We start from the raw sequence: 12,708 nt of genomic DNA, 5'->3' as shown, positions 1-12,708 counted from the left end.
TGACAGGTCTCACTTTTATCGCGGTGGTCACATTCCACATTTTTCTCGCGATAGGCGAAATTTGCAAAGTAGAGGTTGAATCTATTTATTTATTTATTTATGCTTCAATTAACCCTTTAGGGCACAGCAGTTACTACAATGGACAACTTATCACGTTATCAGGTTCCCACATACGGTTGCCACCTTTCTCAAAAGTTACATTCAATACATTTAACTTTTAAAATGCAAAGTGTAGAATCAATATAGAATTGATGATTATAAGCTGCCTTCATAAATGAATGTGGACAAGTGCAACTGAAAATGATTTGCAGCCCAGCAGCTGACGAGGTCAATGAAACGCCGTCTTAATAACTACATAAAAGTTTGCCTTTTCATCTTAAAATGGTTTACCGTTTTAGTGCGCGTCACAACCCTCGCGCACTATTTAAAACGATAGATTCTGTACTGAAACCCCCTCTGCCTACTTGCTCGGATTCTTCACCCGAGATGTGTAACAGATTCCTTCAGTTTTTCATTGATAAGGTCTCTACAGCTAGGACTCCGTCTCCAATACCGCATCTGACCCCTCTGTCCATGTTCCATGTTCTGCTGTACTTAATTCTTTTGATACTGTGTCCTTGGCGCTTTTGGAGGATGTAGTTCGCCAGACGAAGCCATCTGGCTCCCCTTGCGACTCTCTTCCCCCACGCTTCTTTCAGGATATCATCAACAGCAGCCTTTCTTCTGGTGTAGTTCCCCAACAGTTTAAACATGCTGTGGTCCAACCCTTGATCAAGAAACCTGATCTTGATCCAGATGTTCTGTCAAGTTACAGGCCCATTTCAAAACTGCCTTTCATTTCCAAAATTCTGGAAAAAGTGGTGCACATACAGTTGAAACTTTTCTTGGATGAACATAACATCTTGGAGGTCTTCCAGTCAGGTTTCAAGACGATGCATAGCACGGAGTCAGCCCTGTTACGCGTTTCTAATGACATCCTCCTGGCAAATGACTCTGGAGACCACGTGTGTCTGGTCTTTTTGGACTTAACTGCAGCATTTGATACAGTGGATCACGGTATTCTGCTGACTCGTTTGCAGCACTTGGTGGGCATTGGCGGCAGTGCTCTTGAGTGGTTTAGGTCCTATCTAGCTGACAGGACCTTATGTGTCAGCCTTGGCTGCTCTGAGTCACGCACTGCTCCCCTGTCATGTGGTGTTCCACAGGGCTCAATTCTGGGGCCTCTGCTTTTCTCGCTGTATCTGCTCCCATTGGGTTCCATCTTAAGGAAACATGGTATTCCCTTCCACTGCTATGCAGATGACTGCCAGATCTATGTCCCACTGAGCAAGAAAGACGCCTTCTCATTAAGGCCACTCCTATCCTGTCTGGAAGAAATCAAAACCTGGATGGCACAAAATTTCTTGAAATTCAACAAAAGAAGACAGAGGTGATATTGTTTGGTCCCAGTGGCTCTTGTACATTCCATCCTGTAGACTTGGGCCCCCTGTCTCCTTATTTGAAATCAACGGTCTCAAACTTGGGCCTTAAACTGGACAGTGATTTCAAACTCGATCGGCAAATTGGCGCCGTTGTTAAATCCAGCTTCTTTCACCTTAGACAGCTGGCCAAAATAAAACCTTTCCTCTCACATGAACACTTTGAGACAGTAATCCATGCCTTTGTCACATCCCGGCTCGATTACTGTAATGCCCTGTACTTTGGAGTCAGCCAGTCCTCCATTAAGCGCCTTCAGCTGGTCCAGAATGCCGCTGCCCGCCTCTTGACTGGTACTCGTAAGAGGGAGCATATAACTCCTACTCTGGCATCCCTTCACTGGCTCCCCATTCATTTTAGAGTTATTTTCAAAATCCTCCTCTTTGTTTTCAAATCTCTAAATAATCTCGCGCCACCTTACCTCTCTGAGCTCATCCGCCCCTACACACCTGCCCGGTACCAAGAACTAAACTGAGGCTCAGAGAGGATCGAGCCTTTTCTGTTGCTGGTCCCTCTCTCTGGAATGACCTCCCACTGAACATTCGGCAAGCCTCCTCGCTGCCCATCTTTAAAGCCCTCCTCAAAACTCACTTGTATTCTTTGGCGTTCGACTCAGCATGATTTTACTGCTTGGTGCTTTCTACCGCCTTTATTACCATTTCGTCTTAGTGTTTATTGTGTATGTTAAATCGCTCCATGTACAGCACTTTGTATGCAGCGATAGCTGTTTGAAAGTGCTCTATAAATACCGTATTTTCACGACTATAAGGCGCCATTAAAAGTCTTAAATTTTCTCCAAAATGGACAGGACGCCTTATGGTGCGGAGCGTCCTTTATATGCGCTGAGTTCCAAAATCTGACTGACAGCCGGCACGCTGTTTATAGAGAAAAGGCGGAAGTGACTGTGGCCAGGCATGCAGGAGAGAAGTCGGCCAATCAGGGAAGGGTGGGCGTGTATATATACATATATGGAGAGGGAGAGAGACAGAGAGAGGGAGAGAGAGGACAGACAAGCTAGTCCGCCAATGGTGAAGGGTGGGCGTGTAAGTGGACGCCTCAAGCCAGTACCAACACTTGTATAGAGTGTGGCAATGTGCATTGTTGCAAAACAACTCCGGTTTTGGTTTCTAAGAACCCCTGAAAATAAATTCGACAAAAAGACACGCCTACGAAGCTCAGTTCAAACTTAAAGCCACCGGTTATGCTTTTGGCATGCGTGCCCATCTCCAGCAGCGGTGAAAAAACAAATGAAGCAAATGAACTCTGAGCTTGCCGTTATTCCCGGAGGCTTGACTAAAGAACTCCAACCGCTGGACATTGGCATCAACCGGGCGTTCAAAGTAAAGTTGCAAACGGCATGGGAACAATGGATGATCGGTGGCAAACACAACTTTACAAAGAGTGAGAGGCAGCGCTTGGCGAGTTACGCCACAATACGCAACAACGAGAGGGAACGCGGCGTTTTTGATGGATTACGGTACTTGCACAATTGTTCAATTCTTTCTACACACACGCGCTGCCACCATGTTTCGCTCTGTTCTTTACTTTCAAATGTGGGAAAGCTTCACACGAGAGAAATGTTGACTTTGCTGTTGCTGCTCCTTCTTTCCGCTCGGCAATGCGTAGCAATTCACTGGGATGTGCAGTCCTCTGCTTCTGATATAGAGGATGAGGGCTTTGATGGATTTCTGGGTGATGATTGATCGATAAACGTGAGAACATTGTACGATGGCTAAATAAAATACACCTGAACTCAGTTCTGCTTTCGTTGCCTTTTTAAAAACGTGTTTTTAGCTTATCTGTATATCTTGGCATGCTACCGTATGCTTCAAGCGAACGTGATAGAGTCCGCGCATGCATGCCGTATGTTTAAGCTGGCGTATGTTTTACCACTGTAAAACTGCGGCCATTAGTACGATGCGTCCTGTGTATGTGTAAAATACAGAAATGTCACCCATTAATGAGACTGCGGCCATTAGTACGATGCGTCGAATAGTCGTGAAAATACGGTACTGTTGACTAAACTTGACTTGACTACCGTAACCAGAATCCCATGTTGCAAAGGTAAAATTATGATGGATCGTTGTTATATATCCTTGTGGAAACCGAAACTAAGTTACCCTGACTAGCTCCTTCGCTGTCATCGTCTTCTTATTTTTCTTTTAAAGGAGACCAAGAAGCGACTTCCTCTGGAAGTACCGAAGTAGAAGACTCCTTCAGTCATGGCAACCTGGTTTTGGTTTCCACAAGGATTTACAAGGCACATTAATCAACCAGGATGATATCTTTGGCTCCAATGTTATGTAGATTTTGGTTTCAGATAAGCAATTGCATATTCAAAAGCACTGCACTGCCCGGACTGGGCTCTGTTTTTTGGGGCAGTCTGAATAACTGAACAGTACATTTGAACAACGTTCTGAGCTTTTGAAGGGTTTATCCATCCATCCATCCATCTATCTATCCATCCATCCATTTTCTGAACTGCTTTATCCTCACAATGGTCAGAGCCTATCCCAGCTGTCTTCGGGCAGTAGGCAGGGGACACCCTGAACCGGTTGCCAGCCAATCGCAGGGCACACAGAGACGAACAACCATCCGTGCTCACATTCACACGTAGGGACAATTTAGAGTGTTCAATCTGTCTGTCATGCATGCTTTTGGAATGTGGGAGGAAACCGGAGTACCCGGAGAAAACCCACGCAGGCACGGGGAGAACATGAAAACTCCACACAGGAAGGCCGGAGCCGAGATCGAACACACGACCTCTGTACTGTGGGGTCGACACGGTACCCACTCCACCACCAGGCCGCCCCTCTGAAGGGTCTAGGAGTGTATTTCTGAACGCACCCACATGAAGGAGGGGGATTTTGAGGGCGATGAGCAGTTATCACCAAACCTTTGTTCTGTCCCTAAGGTGTAGTCAGATTCACACCTCTGGGGAATGTAGGGTCTTCAGTTCACCTAATAAGCATGGTTTTGGGATTCGGGTGCGAGATGGAGTACCCAAAGCAAACCATGAGTAAACACGACCACCAGTACGCTGTAGTTTTAACATATTTCTCTTCTATACAGGTCTCGAAGGCTACTTTTTTTCCACCATTGGGCAATAGGGACTTACTCTGGACTCTGTCATTTGTATGTAGAAGCTCATTCTTTAGGCGCACACTAACGTTAGACTAGTTCCACCATACTGTTTTGTCCCACCGGCCAGCACTCACACCAGGATAAACATTCATATTTCTGAACATTAATGAGTTACTTCACCGCACTGTAAATGCCTATTGACGGACTGAATATCAGGCCAGGTTGGTATCTGCCATTTGCGCAAAGTCAGCTCGGATAGGTGCCAATTTTCTATCCTATAAACGGGATAGAAAATTGATGGATGGATTTCAAGGGGTTATTGGTTATTCTATTCTTCATGGTGGTGGTTGGGCGGCCCGATGGACGAATGGTTAGCACGTCCACCTTACTGTGCTGAGGTCGTGGGTTTGATTCCAGGCCCCAGCCTTCCTGTGTGGAGTTTGCATGTTCTCCCCGTGCCTGCGTGGGTTTTCTCCGGGTAGTCTGGTTTCCTTCCACATTCCAAAAACATGCATGGCAGGCTAATGGAACACTCTAAATTGTCCCTAGGTGTGAGTGTGAGCGTGGATGGTTGTTCGTCTGTGTGTGCTCTGCGATTGGCTGGCAACCGGTTCAGGGTGTTGCCAGCCTACTGCCTGCAGACATTTTGGATCGGCTTCAGCACACCCCGCGACTTTTGTGATGATAAGCAGATCAGAAAATGGATGGATGGCGGCTGTTGTCATTAGTCTGTGGTGGGAGGAACGATTGTGTTTACAGTGAACGACATGTCTGCATTTTGCACTGTTCATAAGCACGTGCCTGAGTGAGCACAGCATGGGATTTGACTTCTTAATTTGTTCTATTTATTTCTTTGATATCAGTTCGCTGATGTAATTAGACATTGGCAGAGAAGCCCAGAGGAAGCAGGACTTGCATCAAACGCACTTAAGTAACAGTGTCACTTGCCTCATGGCTTAGTAGAGCAGGTACACAGTGTCCTCGGTTTCTGATGGAGTTCCATTCCTATGGCGGCAATGTACGACTTGGTTCGGAAAGTGGTATAGACTATCACTAGCCTATGCTAAATCAGCTGTAGGGTGCGAGGGTCCAAGCAATTCATCGGCCGGTCAATTTGATTGGCTGAGCTCTTTTAAAACTGGCAAAAAAAATCATTTTCTTTTTTTCCTGATTTTTTTCTTTTTTTTTTAAACAGTAACACAAAAGACCTTCAAACATTCACTCCTCCCGCCAAAAAATAGACAGTTTTGCCAAGTCATTCTCTCTGTCATGAATTTAAACCAATAGTGAAAAGGAAAGTCTTGAAAAACAGTCATATGTTCTGCCTGCAACGTATCACTTTCTTTTAATAAGTGTTTGAGGACGTTCTTTTGCTATGTGATGGATTTTTATATAGTGCATTCTTGGTATGTCGTGACCGTTGTAAACCGAGCAAAATCTCCAACTTTTAACCAGGCCAACTTTAATCTTGATCCTTCCAATATGTGTGGAGCACTTTGCTTACTTCCCCTACAGGCTGGAGTGGGAAATCAAGTGCTGGCTTTTTCGCATTTACTGAAGAACAAACTAGGATATATGTTCACTTTAAAAGCAGTAATTGTGTTCTAAATAGAGACAATGTGAAGTACACTACAACACAGGAATGTTATACTTCTGATTGCAACCGTTCGATAAACATCTGGACCTAATAATAAACAGAGAGATGCACAACAACTGTTCCTTTTTTTATTTTGTTTTTTTTGGCAGTTTGAAGCATCCCCCTGAGGCATGAAGGACAAACAGAGGCTCCGGCTACAGCTCAGGCATTTGTGTATGGGTGGGAAAAAAAATAAAGCATCCTTCACCTGTTGCAATGTCTGCCAAGATCAATCATTTCAAAAGTTTGATCATGTCATCTATGTAACCTGCACAACTGAAGAAAAAAAAACTTAAAATAAATGATAACCTATCACTCATCCGATCAGAAGATCAACCAATATATCCAATCTAACTTTTTTTCCCCCTGCTATTCACAGAGGAGTAGGACCGGCCCAGCCCACAAATAGCCAAAATTTGCATATAATTGCTCCCCATTATATGAATTGGGAAGATAATAATAACAACCCCTCAAAATTGTATAACAAACCCTGTTAAACATTCAACACATGGAAAAGGGGGTAAAGGAGACTAGGAGGAACCTCACAAAATATTGGGGGAAAAAAAATTATAAATAATCCAATTGTATATGCAACACAACACAAACATCCCTGGAGTGAACAAGATTGTGTTTGCTGTAATGTCTTGCTTTTGAGGCTATATATTACTGATCAATCTGCAAATTATGACATTACAACCGATCACAGATTTTAGAAATAATGCTAAATACTGTGTATGCCAATCTGCTCCAGCCAATCAGCCCTGTGTAAAGTCTGACAAATACGCATATCTGAAAATGACGACTTTGTCGTAGCACCTTTGGATTATACTACTGCACTCGGTCTTTTGAGTCTTTTAGTCTGGCACGCAGATGTTTCTTTGCTAAAATGCTCCATGTCTGTTAGAATGTTGGGCACAACATTTTACAGATCACAACAGAGATATTTGATGGAACTGTTCATTATTCCATCCATCCATCCATCCATTTTATGACCCGTTTTGTCCTCACAAGGGGTCGCGGTGGGTGCTGGATCCTATCCCAGCTACTTTCGGGCAGTAGTTTCGGACACTCTGAGCTGGTTGCCAGCCAATCGCAGGGCACACATAGACGAACAAACATTCACGCTCATAATCATACCGAAGGACAATTTAGTTTAAATGTGGCGGGAAACCGGTGTACCCGGGTAAAATTCACGCAGGCACGGAAAGAACACACAAACTCGATAGAGGAAGGCTGGAGCTGGAATCAAACCCTGCACCTCTGCACTGTGAGTCGAATGTGCTAACCAGTTGCCCACCGCATCACCCATTATTTTATCCAACAACCCCAAAGTGCGATGCTACCACCACCATGCTTCACTGTTGGTATATGAGCTTTAGCTATGAGCAAACGAACATACATTTTACAATTATCCATGGAATTATGGTTCATCCCTATTTTCATCGGACCATAATGCACTTCTCCACATCTAGCCATGCCAGGATGTTTTTTCTCTGTCTGATTAGGCTTTTGTCTTACCACCCTACTCCATCACCTTCACACAACACGTCTGATTTACGGTTAACGAGAGGCAGTTTCATTGCTTACGGGTGTGTACTGACTCCCATTAAACATGAGTTTGAATGTGATTGGCAGATTCTGAACACCTCAGTCATTCATAACCCCCCATCACAGCATCTATTATTATTCTTTTTTTTCCAATTCAGTTGAACAGGTTATACTAATGGTGGCTAAATGTTTGAAATGATTTATCTTAGTCTCTTTATTCATATGACTGAACCTGCCGTTTGAAAAGCTGTCTGTCGACTTTGCATAGCCGCTATATGTATTTCTTCATGCCTGTTTCACATGTTTGCCATCGGTCCGTTGACTGAAAAAAATAATAATAATTTCAATTTTTTACCAGTATTGTGAATGACCTCTTACCTGGGTAGAAATCTTTGGATTTCGACAGCTTAATGGTGGCACCCGTCTCTTTCTGCAGTTGTACAATGGTCTGGCCGCCCTTGCCAATTATAGAGCCGGCTGCATAGCTGGGAATCAGCACCTTCAGGAAGTATTCGCCCTCCTCTGTGAGACAGAGAGAGAGAGAAACAGAATGTAAAAAGGGGTCACATCTCATAAAGTTGCCCTGCAAGATCATCATTTACACCACGGGTGTCAGACTGAGTAGTTCAGGGGCCACATGCCTAATTTGATGTCAAGTGGGCCAGACCAGGAAAATCAGATGATAATTGCGATCCAGTGAATGCCAATATATTGGTGGGGGTTTTCCCGCCATTAATGACATTAGAAAAATCGACACCTTTAATGAACTATACTTTCATAAAAAATAAAATAAAACAGACATTATTCAGTCACAGCAGCTGCTAAAATCAGCCTGCGCAACCACATTGTCTTCTAGGATTGTAAACATCTGGCCCAGACACCGAAATGATGACAAGGAGGTGGACGATCAACGATATATTCAACGCACACAGATGGGTCACTGTCATCAGTAATCATGGCAAAATAACAAAAGCCAACACACACAGACACACACACACACACACGCACACACACACCGGGTCCCACTTCATTTCCTCACATCCGCCCCCTTATCATTTTTTTATCCAATGAAAAGTCAGGACTCAGACAAAAAACATTCCTGTCCTTAACAGACCGTTGGAAATGATTGAACTTTGAATGTAACACATAATGTCAGGGACGCGACGGTACAGTGCACTCCGCTTAATAGAACACCGGTTAATAGAGTAATCCGCTTAATAGAGCAAAAGGCTCTGGAACAGATTTGCCTAATGCAATTTCCTATAAAGATACTCTGCTTAGTAGAACAGATCTCCGCTTAATAGAACAGGCCGTAAGCAATGAACATTGTAAACTAGTGGTTTTCAAAGTGTAGCTATCGCGATACTGTACCACTATCGCGAGAAAACGCGGTAGTTCGAGCCGTATACAGTAACAGGTAGCACGCGTCACTCCACACATAGACACACGCACGTCACAATGGCTTCAACTTCATTCAAGAGACGAGGGCTATCACCTGCGGATAAGAAGGACATACTCAGACGATACGATGCATTGCCGGATTCTCAGAAGGTACGCCCGCGGTTTCCAAGACTACCCTCTTATCCCTCTTATCCAGCGCATTGAGAGGGAAGTCAACCGCAAAATTACGGACTCCTGTTTCCAGACAAAAGTAACGAAATTTTTCTCGTGATTTGAGATGTTTGACTGAAGTTGGTTAAAGTTGTTGTTTTGTTGTTTGATTAAAGATATGGACGTCCACAGTCGAAATATCTCTTCTAACTCGTCAGCAGGGGTTTTTCTGCGTGCATAACTTGGTCGTCGACGTGTCTGAAGGTGTACCTAATAAAGTGTCTCTGGTTATTAGAAACTCCGCTTAGTAGAACAGAAGCGCTTCGGCCCAATGGTGTTCTATTAAGCGGAGTGCACTGTATTCTTCTTTCACTTTCATATTCATCCCGCTCGCCTGGTTGAACCCTCTAGCTCAGGGGAGCCCAACCTTTTTTGACTGAAGATGTACGTTTCGATCAACCAACCCCTCGCGATCGCCTCGTTACTGCACAAGCGCGCATATGCACACACTTACACACGCATGCCATGATGAGCAATAACCATAACGGCCCTGAAGATGAACGAGTCCGAAAAATAAAGTCGACACAAGAGTATGTGGGTTCGTGAAAAGGAAATCACTGCCTAACTTCGTCGAGACCTGACGCGGAGCTGTGGCACGCACCTTTGAGGGGTGTTAACTAAAGTGGCTCACGTGTATCGTTTTAAATTTTTTCTCCGAGCACTTCAGATTCCCATTCTTTGCCAGTGCCCTCGGGCAATTGTACATGAAACAATCTCTGAATGAGAATACTAATAACAGTAAAAGAGATAGCGTAACAACTCTGATTACTAGCCGTAATTACAGACAGCTGACCGCTAACAACTTCCAGTGATGCACGTCACGTGCCACCGTAGGTTAAAGGTGACATGCTTTTTTATTTTATTTCAGACAATTCGAATGCTACGGGTGTAGTGTGTGCTAACACAAAAATATATCATATTAATAACACGCACAAGGGTGGCCCAGTGATCCAGTGGTTAGCGCGGCGACCTCACAGTGCAGAGGTACCGGGTTCAATTCCAGCTGTGGCCTTCCTGTGTGGAGTTTGCATGTTCTCCCCGGGCCTGCGTGGGTTTTCTCATGGTACTCAGGTTTCCTCCCACATTCCAAAAACATGCATGGTAGGCTTATTGAACACTCTAAATTGTGGATGGTTGTTCGTCTGTGTCTGCCCAGCGATTGGCTGCCAACCGGTTCAGGTTGTCTCTCGCCTACTGCCAAAGGACAGCTGGGATAGGCTCTAGCACCCCCCGCGAACCTTGTGAGGGTAAGCAGATCGGAAAATGGATGGATGGATAACACGCACACAGAAACACAAATGTTTTGAATTTTTTTTTTTTTTCCTCTTGACACCAGTCCGCGAGGTACCAGTCGATTGCAATCGACGTATTAGGCACCCAGTTTTTTGGCGGGGCCCCGTGCCTTATGTTTGACACCACAGACGTAAACCATACTTAAACAACAACCGTAAGACATGCCGTCGCTTCAGTATCACACATACTAACATTTAAATCAGACCAGTGATGTAGTTCTGTGTCCCGTCCTAGATATTTTTTAGAGGAAATGATGACCTTCTTTCCAGATTGCAAGGGCCTAATTTAAGCTGTTTTCAGCAGGTTTTAAGCAGCCTCAGTTCAAAATGCAAAGCCGCACCAGTGTCACTCACTGTGTGACTTACTTATTAGGAAGGAAGGATCCGGACATTTCCAGCGCAATCCGCGAATACTGCAACAGACTTATCTTTCACAACAAGCGGACATGAGAGTAATGTATCGCAGCAGAGCGCCCAAATTAGTTTTGATTGCTTCAATTTTAAAAAGGGGCTTAGTTTGAAGACTGCCAAATGCCTTTCTGCCTTTTAGATCGTAAAGTATTGCCATCGTCGTAAGGGATTGACTACAAAAGGCATTCACCGCCAATGAAATTGAGACTATTATGACTATGCTCAATTTTGATTGACCTTGAATCTAAATCAAGCCAGAGTGTGACAACAATTTGGTGCGAGACCACAAAGAATTACAAAATGATAGCGATGATGTCACACAAAAACAGCGGGTACGGGTTCGGTCCTCCTGTTTCTGTGAGAATTGATCCCCCCCGCCACTCCCCCGTCCCCCTGCATCCCGATTCCGATGCAGTGACGTCATGTTCAATCTTGTTCAGCTGCCTCAAGGGTGATACCACTTGTGTCGGCAGAGATGTAAAGAAACACTGGATGTGATATTTTCTCTTAGATGTTTTCTTTTTGGTTGAATACGCTGTTATTTTTTTCCCCCATCCACAGAATTGGACATAAGATGGACTCAGTCTTGGCAGGAGGAAGACGAATGGATAGAAGTGGATCCCAATGAATGAAAAACAACCTGTTGCCCGATTAATGAAGACATTTAAGAGTCATTTGGAGAGAACATGGCGTTGGAACGTGAAGAATGCGCACAGTATAAACGTTAGCCTCTCTCTCCTTTACATTAATATGCACCTCATGTTCCATTCAGACGCCGATTTGTTTAGAGTGCACCACCCAGAATGAAAGGTTCTGGCAAGTGTGTGACAGTTAATAGAATTACGGCAACATTGTGAATTTCCTACTGCATACGTTAGGGCAGACCCAAAAATTAAAAAAAACAAAACCCCGTAAACTGACCAACCACTCTCGATTTGCTAATTCTGAGGTAATTGTCCGAGAGAAAATGTAAGCGCTACCAGTATGTGTATTTTTCCGCAAAGGCCACTGCCTCCTGATCTTTTGCGTTTGTGTACAGGCAAAGTGTTCTGATGTCGCAACCCTCACATCAAATCAGACTAAAATGACCTTGGCGGAAAAAAAAAAGAAAGATCATGCATGATCGCCGCGGTTGCCGTAAAGTATTTCAAGCCGAGACTACTATTGCAGAATTTGGATTGAATGCCAGCACGCCAAGAATGCGAATTGAACAACGCTGGTTGTAGAATGCAAACGTCGAAAGACCTGTTGTTGACAGACAAGCCCAAAGCCACTGCGTAACTTTAGGTTTAGCATCAAGTCAACCCAGTGGGGGGATGCGGGGTGGTGGTGGTGGGGGCGGGGGGCAGGAAAGCGCTATGGTTCTCTACATCACGCTTACAGTCATGTTTGCAGTCATTAGTCAATAATTAATTCCGACCTAGTGTCTGAGATCACAGTAACAGGTTTTAATGGCATCATGTGGTAGAGTAAACACGGCAATCTGTTGCTGCAATCCGCCAGGGAAGTCGAACAGTGGGGCACACTGGGATGCGGAGCCAGTGGGGTGCTAGTTCAAACCTCTTCTTACAATACTGGGAGGGTGGCTTGGAGGAGATGCCAAGCTTAATGGATTTAGTTAAGTCATCCAATGGGGGGGGGGGGGGGGGG

At 44.5% G+C, this 12,708-nt stretch overlaps 1 protein-coding gene across 2 annotated transcripts in view; it reads right to left on the bottom strand.

Annotated features, from left to right (window-relative positions):
- Window positions 1-12,708, bottom strand: part of nova1 (NOVA alternative splicing regulator 1) — a 41,749-nt gene that overhangs the window by 24,046 nt on the left and 4,995 nt on the right. For both annotated transcript variants that reach the window (XM_052046263.1, XM_052046264.1), the window contains exon 2: window positions 8,123-8,266. In XM_052046263.1, the coding sequence (XP_051902223.1) occupies window positions 8,123-8,266 (144 nt within the window). The remainder of the gene's footprint in view (window positions 1-8,122; window positions 8,267-12,708) is intronic.

Source organism: Hippocampus zosterae, chromosome 16 (genome assembly GCF_025434085.1).
Source record: "Hippocampus zosterae strain Florida chromosome 16, ASM2543408v3, whole genome shotgun sequence".
In the NCBI taxonomy this organism is placed as follows: Eukaryota; Metazoa; Chordata; class Actinopteri; order Syngnathiformes; family Syngnathidae; genus Hippocampus; species Hippocampus zosterae.
This window is presented reverse-complemented; position numbering and strand designations above follow the sequence as displayed.